Source organism: Bos indicus x Bos taurus, chromosome 19 (assembly GCF_003369695.1).
Source record: "Bos indicus x Bos taurus breed Angus x Brahman F1 hybrid chromosome 19, Bos_hybrid_MaternalHap_v2.0, whole genome shotgun sequence".
NCBI lineage: Eukaryota > Metazoa > Chordata > Mammalia > Artiodactyla > Bovidae > Bos > Bos indicus x Bos taurus.
The window spans coordinates 14,673,511-14,686,342 of NC_040094.1; the positions used below are offsets into that span (position 1 = coordinate 14,673,511).

Sequence of the window (12,832 nt, forward strand, 5' to 3'; positions counted from 1 at the left end):
AAGAATGAACTCTGATCTGTCAGTTTGGAAGGAGAAACTGAGCATGTATAGCTCAGCCTTTTCCCCTTTGAGATCAGCCCACTACACAGAACACATGTTCTTTCTCAGCTCTCAGTCATACAATAAACTAAATGGCAAAAGCCATCTCTGTGATTACTCACATTGCCAGTAACCAGTGAGTGAGCCTGCTTAACTGATGTTCACTTTACGAATCTGATTGTTGCTGCACAGTTAGGACATTTTCATCACCATATCTGTTCGTATTAAAGCTGACATTTTGATCTCTGTCTGCCAGGGTTCTTGGTTCTGAACTCAAGCGGGGCAAAAAAGCGGTTTGCCCCTAACTCCACCACACACACCCACACACACACACACACACACACACACACTCTAACAGGTGGTGGAGAAAGAATCAGGACCTCCTTAAAGCTATGATTTAACCACCTAAGAAGTGTTCTGTCCAGGTGAGTGGCTTGCTTCAAAACAAATTTAAATTGTTTTTGTGAAACGTAGGTCACTTCCTCGTTCTATTACATAAACTACATCTCCTGGTCTTACAACCCTAACACTCTCATGGGTATATATCATAAACCAGGCTCCAAATCCCCATATTTGGGACTATAATTGGTCCGTTGAACATGATCACACCCCAGAGTTAGTAACCTACCTTCAGCCCATCATCCACATCCTTCACATAACCTTTTTCATATAGTTCCTGAGGAACATTTAAAATTCGTTTTGAAAAATCATTTTCGTGCCAGTCCACACAAAGACCTGCAACAGATAACAGTGACTTAAAAGCAGCTACAAGAATTTCTGTTCTTGTCGATTTTCTTCTTACACCTTCTTTAAAATGCTTTCATATTTATTCAAACTTGAGGGTAGATGTGAGAAAGAAGAATACCATAAAACCCTGATCAGTCCTTGGAGTTAGCAGGATTTACCTAATATCAACATCTGGCCACTTGGGTTCTGATGCTGGAAAAAGTCAAGAGAGATAATAGGCAGCAACTTAAAAAAAAACAAAACAGAAACGCAAGGACCTGAATACAAGACAAACAAACATAAAAAAGCATGCCAGACTTCTCACAGAAACTCAGCAAGCAAAGGATCTTCGATTTGTGTGTTCAGGCCTGCTCCAGGGCCAGAGGTCTGAGAAATAATTCAATCTTTATGAGCCCTTGGAAATGGAAATGGCGGTTTTATTGGCCTCAGCAGAGTCATGACGCCAAGCTTCCTGACTGTCCCTGTACTCAGCCACAAGGGGAATGGTACAGCCTCTCCATTCAAACAAGAACAAACTCAACCTTTTATTTTAAACTGTTTGACCCAGCAGGTCTGGAAAGGATATTGCAATTCCCCTGGAGAGCCAGAGTAACAAGAGTTCAAATCTGTTTAGACTCAAAACAACGGTAGTTCCCATTTGTAAGAGGTTTTAGTGTGTGTCTGCTCCCTGTGCTTGAGGACCGAAAAACAGAAGTTCTTAATACTGACAGCTCTAATAATCCACATGGCACTCTTTAAGGGATCTGTCAAGAATAAATCATTTTTAGAAAAAATTCAGGCTTCTGCATGCTTGGAAGAAAGGTTGATTATTGACCTCAGTTTTCAGGGCAAATGAGTGGTTGAATGGTATTAAACAGGCAAAACAAACTGTCAACAGATTGTGGGCTCACATTAAGAAAATACTGGCCAAAAAGACTATATACGTGGATCCACATGACTGAATCACTTTGTTGTACACCTGAAACTAACACAACATTGTTAATCAACTATACGCCAATATAAACATTTTCAAAATATAAAGACTGAATAAACAAAAAGAAAGAAAGAAAATACTAGCAGGCAAATATCTAAGTAAGTGGGTTTTAGCTTTTTCTTAGTGATTTCAGTCATCGCCCAGGCAAGTTCAAAGGCCTATTCCACCTAAGAAGACCATCTCTGAGGAAGATCCTAGCCTAGGAAGACCTATCCTAGCATAGATCTGAATCCACAGAAGCAGATGAATTTCCTCAGAGTTTTTCCAAATTAAGTCCCAAGATCATTTACATTACCGTTTAGTGTCTCTGAACCTTGTACAAAATTTACATTCTTACGACATGATAGGATGTTGTATGAAAGGAGCAAAGGTTAGCACTCCCCTTGACAAAGATGGAAGAGGCTCTTGGGCCTGACAACACGCATATGCTTAAGACATGATAGAATCATAGATACAGCAATTAAGCCAGGAGATACAAGCTACCAATCAATCAACTTGGATTCTATTTCTTGTCAAATATTTAATACATTTTAAAGCAGGCCTAAGCCCCCAGCCACAGTCCCAAATACCCTACTGAGCTTTTCTGCACTTTAAGATACAAACAAGAAATAAAATTTCTTACCACTGCCACTCCATGGAAGAGTTGGGATACCAGCAGTTTGAGCCACTATGGAAGATGCGATCTTATCCCCCAGAGCCCACATGGCTTGGCTTGGAGGACCTAAAAACAAAACAAGAAAAGAACCCTGACTGTAACATTTTGGCCTCATTTCTTTCCCAAGTATTTTGTCTTTCATATAATTGTTTTTGTATTTGTCTTGTACCCCCCGCATCGCATACTATCCATATCAGAAACTTGATGACGGGGACTGCTGTGTTTTGGCTCATCTTTGTATCCTTTATAGAACCTAATGTAGCAGATTTTTACACACAGAGAGAATTCAATATATGTCAATATATGCTGAATTCAATCCCTGACAAATCATCCTTCATGATCCAACACTACCAGATTAACAAAGTCTTCTCTTTTTTTATGATTATCCTGAAATAAGGACAATAAAGTTTTGGGGTTCAAGTCTAAAATATTATACTCTCCTTGGACTTAGGGAAACCCAAAAGGAAGATTTATCATTAATAGGCTTTACAAAGCATAATCATCATTGTTGAGACAAAGACAGAAACACTTACCACCATATAACCTTGATTTTTCTCTCTCTATAGGAGAGCAGAAAAGTCAGAAGAAATAACCCTCACTTACAGGACTATAACCTATATGCTTAAATGTGAAGGTACTGATTCATATTTAAGGGCACACTGATTGTTGAATATAAAAGCCCAGTGCGTGATGAAAAATAAAAGCCTAGTATGTGTTAAACAGAAGAAAAGCAAAATATAGAGGGGGAATATGGACCAAAATGACAGAGTGAAACAGAAAAACAGGAAGAGTACGTCAGAAAGGCTTACCCATGAAGGCGATGCCATTTTTCAAGAGAAGTTCTGGGAGCTTGGGATTCTCAGAAGCATGACCCCAGCCAGCCCAAACTGCCTACAAGGGAACACAATATGATTCATTCTTAAAATTCGTAGTAAAAAGAACACGATGCAACTGTATTCCTCTCTAACCAAGACTGGCTGTACTTCATGAGGTACAACAGTGCCATAGCAGCCTAATGCTTAATTCAGCTTTTATGCCCGATTCTTGGCCAACTTTTTACAGAACAACAATAAGCAGTCGACTGTGGTAAAACCTCTGAAGACGTCAAAAACAAGTTGAAACTGATGTTAAGATCCAGCTGGTACTGTTGCGCTTCAGGAAAGTCAGTTCATACCTTTCAACTACACTCTACAGAGCCTCTTCTAGACATGCTGGTTTTTTTTTGTAGATTGCATTACTTTGGCCACCCAACTCCACCTTTATGTCTAGTGGTTATACTGCCATACAAATGTCAAGTTTTTTTCCTCTTTGGGCTTTAAGACACTTACCCTAAACTCTCTACAACAATGTGATAGAGAAGAAAAAACCTCCTTCTACACTACTGTGGTTCTAGACTAAGAGTATTTCATTGGAAATAGGTAACTTTCACTTAGTGGGAGGTTTGAAGGTGAAATGGATAGAATAATCTCTGAAAGACCCTCACAAACCTCTTGTTTAGATGATGTTTACTTTATGGTGACTCATTTCACTCTTCTCATCTTTCTTTTCCCTCTCTGTATATACCATATAAAGGCTCTTATCGAGGTTCAGAAAAGATGCTTTATATAAAATTAAAATTTCTTCACTGGCTATCCCCTCGTGCCTAATTGTAAAATGGTTGAATTTGGCACAGGGAACGCTTCTCAATAATCTATAACAACCTATATGGGCAAAGAATCTAAATAACAGTGGAAGACCTGAACCAAAGGCCAGACACTATAAAACTCTTAGAGAAAAACACAGAACATTCTTTGACATAAATCGCAGCAGGATCTTTTCTGACCCGCCTCCTAGAGTAATGAAAATAAAAACAAAAATTAACAAATGGGACCTAATCAAACTTAAAAGCTTCTGCACAGCAAAGGAAACCATAAGCAAGGTGAAAGGACTATCTTCAGAATGGGAGAAAATATTTGCAAACGAAGCAACTGATATAAAACTGAGAATACGTTTTATTCTCCAAAACACAAACGTAATAGTGGATATATGTCTGTGGATACCTGATTTACTTTGCTGTACAGCAGAAAGTAACACAACGTTTTAAATCAAACATACTCCAGTAAAAAAAAAATGTTTTTTTTTTAAAAGGCTGAATCTGGTTTTCAAGGAGACGCTGGCATGTCTTACTTGCACGGGGATCCTTTTAGCAATGTCAAGAATTAACTCCACATTTGCATAGTTGTTGTTGTTGGGGCCTCCTGGCACGGGCACGTAGTGATCCGCCATCTTAATGTATTCTGGAAACACAAGCACATTACCAATAATTAAAATTTATTTTCAGAAATGTAACATCAGAGCAAAAACTACACAGAAGACAAGTACCATCATATGTAAGCATGGGACAAACTACATTCGTGGGATAACTTCCAGAACCGTTCATTTGGAGGCTCTTTGTTAAGTCACAGGCACTAAAATGTGATAATCTCAGGAAGCTCTGACACCAAGCAGCAGTTCCCAAACAGTTCACTGTGTCAGCTTTTTGAAGAGTCATTATGATCTCTATATTAAGGGTGACGTGTCACTGAGAGGCCCATTATTCTGTTCGGAGAAAAAGTTCTATGACACCTTTCATCTTTAACTTGCACTATATTCTGAGAAGGCCCCTTTCCTGATATAAAGCCGGGACAAAATGAGGAAACCAGGGAGAGACTGGAGGGTTTGTAGACTTGCTAAACAGGAAAGGTGAGTTACAGGAGTCTGTCAAGTGCTTGAAAAACATTTGTTTATCTGAAATGTTCAGGATACTACGGATTTGAAAGATACTTAAAAAGCTAACTTCTTTCCTTATTTTTTTTTTGGCGGGGGGGCACAGTATCCCCTTTCAAATCTGTGACCTGATGTTTCTTCCTTTTCTGGAAGTAATTGTGGCAGAGCAGCTACAATGTAAAGACTGTACTAAGCTCTTTATATACATTACTTTATTTAATACTCAGTAATCCTTTTTATAATAGGTATTATGAGCATCCAGTTTATAGGGAATTACGTCTTGGAGCAGTTAACTAATTTGCTCAAGGTCCATCTCCACCATATTTTTTAAAAAGACTCTTTTTGGGGGTGGAATTTGGTTGCTGTGCTAGGTCTTTGTTGCTGCATGCCGGCTTTTCCCAGTTACAGGTACTGGGGTTACTCTTCATTGCAGCGCGCAGGCTTCTCATTGAGGTGGCTTCTTTCACTGCAGAGCAAAGGTTCCAGGCATGCGGGCTTCAGTAGCTAAGGCTCCCTGGCTCAGCAGTTGTGGAGTCTGGGCTTAATTGCTCCATGGCTTATGGGATCTTCCCAGACCAGGGAAGGAACCCATGTCCCTTGAAAGATCCCACAAGCTGCAGAGCAACTAAGCCTGTGTGCCACAATTATTAAGCTTGTGCTCTAAAGCCTGGGAATTGCAACTATTAAAGCCCACGAGCTCCAGAGCCTGTGCTCTGCAACAAGAGAAGCCACAGAGTGAGAAGACTGTGCACTGCAAAAGAGAGTAGCCCCTGATCACCACAACTAGAGAAAAGCCTGCACAGCAATGAAGACCTAGCACAGCCAAAAATAAAAATAAAACGTTTTGAAAAAGAATGGAGCCCATCTCACTGGGAGACTTTTCCTTGCTGGCTTGCAGGAAGCAGGAAGTCATTTGGGGATGGCCCACGTGGCAAGGAGCCAAGAGCAGGCTCCAGCTAACAACCAGAGACACATTCAGGCCCTCAGTCCAATAGCCCACGGAAAACTGAGTGCTGCGAACACCCACGTGAGCTTGAAGGCAGACCTATCCCAGGCTGAGCCTCAGACGGGACGGCAGCCCCACTCGAACACTGATGGCGGCCTGATAACCGGAAGTCAAAGACCCAGCTATAGAAACTGTGAGATAATAAATGTCCACTGCTGCTTTTCTTTGGAGGGATACTTGCCATATGGTAATACAGTATTTTATTTATTCTGTCCATTAGTAACTACTATTTGATAACATCTACAATATTAATAGAACTTAATCTAAAAGAAGTTCAACTTACATTAGTTTTTTTGCATTTCAATACTGGATATTAAAATTATGATGGCTGAAATTTTATGTCAAAAATTTACAGTGGATGTTTGACATTAGTTGTTTACATACAATTCAGTTTTTGGTGGAAAATGGTTTGGCTGCAAGAGAGAACATTTGGTTTACTTCAACTAATAGGAATATCTCTTAATGCTGGGATGGCCTCTTTGTATTTCTTCTGCTGTTGATTTTTGGCACAGTTATCTGTGACTGTATGAATAGAGCTGAGTGGAGAGGTGCTCATCATGCTTATTCCAAATAAGAGTATGTAACCAATTACTACAGGAATGAGGTGCAATTGTCCAATATTTTTGAGGCCAACAGGTTAAGTATAAGGAGTTTAGCTAAGATTCAGGAATTAAAGCCTGAAGCTTCATATGAAGCCAAACTGAGAGTCCAAAACCTTGCCAGTCTTCATATCCTCCAGTACTACCCTCCACAAACAGATCTTTCAAGTTGCTACCTGAATCATCCAATTATTTACACATATATTTTAAAGGTATCTATCTTTTGGATAAGATGCATGTTGAAATATTTACAGATGCAATAAATATTTGCTTTAGAGATTATGCTTGGAGGAGAGAGGAGGTATAAGTATAGCTGAAAGAAGTTGATTTTGGATAACAGATGGGAAGGAGTTCATTACGCTCTTCAACATTTGAATTGTGAAAAACAACAACTAATTCACTTAAAATGCAAATCTTTAATGTCTGATATACATGCAGACACAGACGCACACACACATACCTAAAAAGTCCATGCTTTTAAGGATGAAAAACAAGACCATCCTTGACAAATACTAGGTCATGTCTAGATCTTGTCAGATAGATAAGCTATCTGCAGTTTCCAGATAACCTCTGTGTCACACCTTCCAATATTTGCATATATATTCTTTCTGCCTGTAATACCCTTGTCTTCCCTCTAGTTCAGTTCAGTCGCTCAGTCATGTCCGACTCTTTGCGATCCCATGAATTGCAGCACGCCAAGCCTCCCTGTCCATCACCAACTCCCGGAGTTCACTCAGACTCACGTCCATCGAGTCGGTGATGCCATCCAGCCATCTCATCCTCTGTCGTCCCCTTCTCCTCCTGCCCCTAATCCCTCCCAGCATCAGAGTCTTTTCCAATGAGTCAACTCTTCGCATGAGGTGACCAAAGTACTGGAGTTTCAGCTTTAGCATCATTCCTTCCAAAGAAATCCCAGGGCTGATCTCCTTCAGAATGGACTGGTTGGATCTCCTTGCAGTCCAAGGGACTCTCAAGAGTCTGCTCCAACACCACAGTTCAAAAGCACCAATTCTTCGGCACTCAGCTTTCTTCACAGTCCAACTCTCACATCCATACATGACCACTGGAAAAACCATAGCCTTGACTAGACGGACCTTTGTTGGCAAAGTAATGTCTCTGCTTTTCACTATGCTATCTAGGTTGGTCATAACTTTCCTTCTAAGGAGTAAGCGTCTTTTAATTTCATGGCTGCAGTCACCATCTGTAGTGATTTTGGAGCCCAGAAAAATAAAGTCTGACACTGTTTCCACTGTTTCCCCATCTATTTCCCATGAAGCGATGGGACCAGATGCCATGATCTTCGTCTTCTGAATGTTGAGCTTTAAGCCAAATTTTTCACTCTCCACTTTCACTTCCATCAAGAGGTTTTTGAGTTCCTCTTCACTTTCTGCCATAAGGGTGGTGTCATCTGCATATCTGAGGTTATTGATATTTCTCCTGGCAATCTTGATTCCAGCTCGTGCCTCTTCCAGCCCAGTGTTTCTCATAATGTAGTCTGCGTACAAGTTAAATAAGCAGAGTGACAATATACAGCCTTGACGTACTCCTTTTCCTATTTGGAACCAGTCTGTTGTTCCATGTCCAGTTCTAACTGTTGCTTCCTGACCTGCATATAGGTTTCTCAAGAGGCAGGTCAGGTGGTCTGGTATTCTCTTCTCTTTCAGAATTTTCCACAGTTTATTGTGATCCACACAGTCAAAGGCTTTGGCATAGTCTATAAAGCAGAAATAGATGTTTTTCTGGAACTCTCTTGCTTTTTCAATGATCCAGTGGATGTTGGCAATTTGATCTCTGGTTCCTCTTCCTTTTCTAAAACCAGCTTGAACATCTGGAAGTTCACGGTTCACGTATTGCTGAAGCCTGGCTTGGGGATTTTTGAGCATTACTTTACTAGCGTGTGAGATGAGTGCAACTGTGTGGTAGTTTGAGCATTCTTTGGCATTGCCTTTCTTTGGGATTGGAATGAAAACTGACCTTTTCCAGTCCTGTGGCCACTGCTGAGTTTTCCAAATTTGTTGGCATATTGAGTACAGCACTTTCACAGCATCATCTTTCAGGATTTGAAATAGCTCAACTGGAATTCCATCACCTCCACTAACTTTGTTCATAGTGATGCTTTCTAAGGCCCACTTGACTTCACGTTCCAGGATGTCTGGCTCTAGGTAGTGATCACACCATCGTGATTATCTGGGTCGTGAAGCTCTTTTTTGTACAGTTCTTCTGTGTATTGTTGCCACCTCTTCTTAATATCTTCTTCTTCTGTTAGGTCCATATCATTTCTGTCCTTTATCGGGCCCATCTTTCCATGAAATGTTCCCTTGGTATGACTAACTCTTACTCATTCTTGGGTAGACATAACCACTTTCAGAAATCTCTCTTAACTATGTTAACTCCTCTTAACTCTTAACCCAAGAGCAGGGACCAGAGTTAAGATGTCTCATCTCTGTGTTCTCATAGTACCCTGTACATATTCCTATTATAGCACTTACCTCATTGCATTGAAATTATTCGTTTCCTAGAGCAAGATCACAGCGTATTAAACTGTGGGTCTCCATGCTCACTGAGTGAATGAATACATGAATTAATAGGAGTACCAAATAGAAATATGGAAAAAGAAATCATGCAAGGTAGCTTACATTTATTATAGACAACTTCTTCTTTACAACTATCCAGTGAAACAGACATGACTTTCCTTGTACAGATACAAGACTGCAGCTCAAAGATGTTGAAGGATCAATCTAAATGAACAACATCTGCTTTCCAATCAACTGGTGCCTTCTCTTTTTCTAAAGATAACATTATAACCCTTACTGCCTTAGGAATAGTCTTAATATCATTGTCTCAAGACAGAGAGTACATATAAGACCAAAATGAGTTTTTAAAGACAACTCTTTAAAGACACAGGTTTGATCCCTGGTTCAGGAAGATACCACATGACACGGAGTGACTAAGTCCACATGCCACTAAGTCCGGGTACTCTAGAGACCGAGAGCTACAACTATGGAGCCTACACACTTTAGAGCCCGTGCTCTACAACAAGAGGAGCCATGGCAATGAGAAGCCCACACACCACAACTACAGAGTAGCCCCAGCTTGCCACAACTGAAGAAAAGCCCGTGCAGCAATGAAGACCCAGTGCAGCCAAAAATAATTAATTAAATTTTTTTTTAAGTATGAAGCAGAAGTATTAGCTACAATCTTTCAACTATACCAACAATCTACAATAACCTACCACTCTCAGATGGAGGGTCATCTAAGCAGAAAGAATATGCAGAAGAGCCTACAGAGTAAAACTTATTTGGGTCCTAAGAGGTCTCTATTCCCAGGAGGAAGGGGAAAAAGAATCTTAACACTGAAATTCTCTAAAATTCAATGCAGTTCATAAGGGAAAGGGCACTTCCTTCCAAGCCTTTCTACTTACACACGCTATAAGAATGTGACTTAGCAAGTAACACTGAAAACCCAAATCAACACTTTGGTTAAATTAACACCCATTTTTACTTAGAAACAGGAGTTTATGTTGAGGCTACATAGAGTACAATCCTGGTCTACGCCTATTATTGACACTTTTTAAAAGACAAGTCCTTGGGTTTGAATCCCCCAAGTTGACATCCTCTTCCTTAAAGGTTGTGCCATTCAATGTTTTACGTTTGAGGATGCTGCTTTCTTAATGTTTAATAACTTACCTGCATTGGCTTTCAGGTCTTCAGGTGTGACCATGACAACAAATCGGATTGCACGTTCATTTCGAAACATCTCATAAGACCATCGGCGGATGGATCTCATGCATTTCACAGCTGCAATGCCATTGTTGGCAATGAGAACCTGGGAGAGTTGGGGGATAGGAATTGCAAAGAAAAGTGGAAAAGGCAGGCAAAGATGGAGGAAAAGACAAGAGAACATTTTTGTACATCTTTCTCTGAAATGCCAGAGTTTCAACTAGGAATCTGTATAGCTGGTCTAGACAATTAAGAACCAACTCCTGCACGGTCAAGGGATGTTTTAAGATGCTAGCAAAGCAAATACTTCAATGCTGCTGTTGTTTAGTCACTAAGTTGTGTACGACTCTTACGACCCCATGGAATGTAGCCCACAAGGCTTTGTTGTCTATTGGATTTCCCAGGCAAGAAATACTGGAGTGAGTTGCCATTTCCTTCCCCAGGGGATCTTCCTGGTCCAGGGATCAAACCTGTGTCTCCTGCACTGCAGTGGATTCTTTACCACTGACTCACCTGGGAAGTCCAAAATATGCGCCAGCTAAAACTTACTCCTTTCTTAATTCATTTCCTGAAGGGACACATCAGTTCCTCAAGTCTTATAAGTTGAAAGAGACTCACAGACTTAGAGAACAAACTTATGGTTGCCGGTGGGGGGAGGGATAGTTAGGGAATTTGGGATGGATAACAGAGGTGAGGAGACACGTAATCTATCCTCATTGGAAGACTAATGGAAGTACACTGCTGAAGCAATACTTTTAGGAGTGGGAATACAGGTCCCCACCCTTTAAACTTTTAATCACTGTAAGCTATTGCAACCAAGTCAATCTCTCAGCTCTGACACGATGTGGATAAAAGTGACTCAGATTTGCTCACGTTTCAAAATACTTATAATCACTTTAAGTACTCTTGCCTGGAAAATCCCATGGACAGAGGAGCCTGGTAGGCTGCAGTCCATGGGGTCGCTAGGAGTCGGACACGACTGAGCGACTTCACTTGCACTTTTCACTTTCATGCATTGGAGAAGGAAATGGCAACCCACTCCAGTGTTCTTGCCTGGAGAATCCCAGGGACGGGAGAGCCTGGTGGGCTGCCATCTATGGGGTCACACAGAGTCCGACACGACTGAAGTGACTTAGCAGCAGCAGCAGCAACATACCCTCTAAATATCTCAAATTTCTGGTGGGATCCATAAGTTACAGTGTATCAAACTTGTTTAAGCCTTCTCTTCTGAAACTCTCTCCACTCCTTTAGCTCTAAATCCCAATTCAATGACACTGACCTCCCCATCATCACCCCACAAGCTAATCAATTTCTCATACCCTCTCATATCAGTGTAGCCCAACTCTAGGAAAACCTTGAAATCTTTCTAAAAGCAACTTATGGGCACTGCTTCACCTTCTTGCTTAGTTATGATCAAATTATCAGTGGTAAATACATATTTCAGAAAATAGTGAAATTATCTAATCGTTTAATTTAATTACTTAATAAAGCTAGGGAGGCAGAAAGGATAATTCTGCACAGTCTCAGAAATTCAAGCCACATGCCAGTTTCAAGCAAATCTAGACTACAAATCGAGGCATTAAATCTCATGGGCTTTTGAAAAAATAATTGAGCAGGTTGTAACTTACCTTCTCAATCACTTTATTCCCACCAAAACGAGTAACAAATTCTGCTGGAGAGGCTACAGTGAAATCTCGCTGTGAGTCTATTTTCTTTCGGTCTCGACCTTGCTTGACTAGGTGCAAGCCAGACATGCTGGATCTGTAAAAATAGAGAAATCACGAAAGTCTACAGATGAGATTTCTTCACATCATCTGTCTCCCCTGGAGACCTGCTTTTCACTGCCCAGACTTGAAAGTGTACTTCCTATTGTACCCTTGTGGAAACTGCATGCTGGGAGACCACACAGTTTTTAAACAGAAGAGAGAAAAAGAAAATGATCACTGCTTGTGAAAATTTCAGGGGGGGCGTAAAAAAGTGTTCCTGAATAATAAAAGGCAATATTAAGGTTTACCAACAGACACCATCACAGAGAGAGAGGCAAAGAATAGATTAAAATGAGATGGTATGCTGCTGCTGCTGCTAAGTCGCTTCAGTCATGTCTGACTCTGTGCGACCCCATACACAGCAGCACACCAGGCTCCTCTGTCCCTGGGATTAATAATAATAATAGACTCAGAGAGACTGTTAAAACTAAAAAATAAACAGTTAGCCAGCCTGCTTCTGAACTATGATTCTGACACACAGAGGACCTGCACCTCTGTTATCTCTAGCCTCCGTCTTTCTTACTAGCTATAACTCCACATTTTTAAATGCCTACAAAACGCTTTAGTTGGGTATTCCATAGAT

General features: G+C 40.6%; 1 protein-coding gene and 1 non-coding gene across 6 annotated transcripts in view; one reads left to right on the forward strand and one right to left on the reverse strand.

The window, feature by feature from the left end:
- Positions 1 to 12,832, reverse strand: part of ACACA (acetyl-CoA carboxylase alpha) — a 286,691-nt gene that overhangs the window by 179,104 nt on the left and 94,755 nt on the right. For all 5 annotated transcript variants that reach the window (XM_027518132.1, XM_027518130.1, XM_027518129.1 and 2 more), the window contains 6 exons: positions 12,112 to 12,244; positions 10,451 to 10,589; positions 4,581 to 4,690; positions 3,224 to 3,305; positions 2,382 to 2,480; positions 668 to 774 (listed from right to left, as the gene is read on the reverse strand). In XM_027518132.1, the coding sequence (XP_027373933.1) occupies positions 668 to 774; positions 2,382 to 2,480; positions 3,224 to 3,305; positions 4,581 to 4,690; positions 10,451 to 10,589; positions 12,112 to 12,244 (670 nt within the window). The remainder of the gene's footprint in view (positions 1 to 667; positions 775 to 2,381; positions 2,481 to 3,223; positions 3,306 to 4,580; positions 4,691 to 10,450; positions 10,590 to 12,111; positions 12,245 to 12,832) is intronic.
- On the forward strand, positions 2,108 to 2,235 carry LOC113878687. Its single transcript, XR_003507106.1, has one exon. It is a non-coding gene; the product is annotated as a U6atac minor spliceosomal RNA (small nuclear RNA).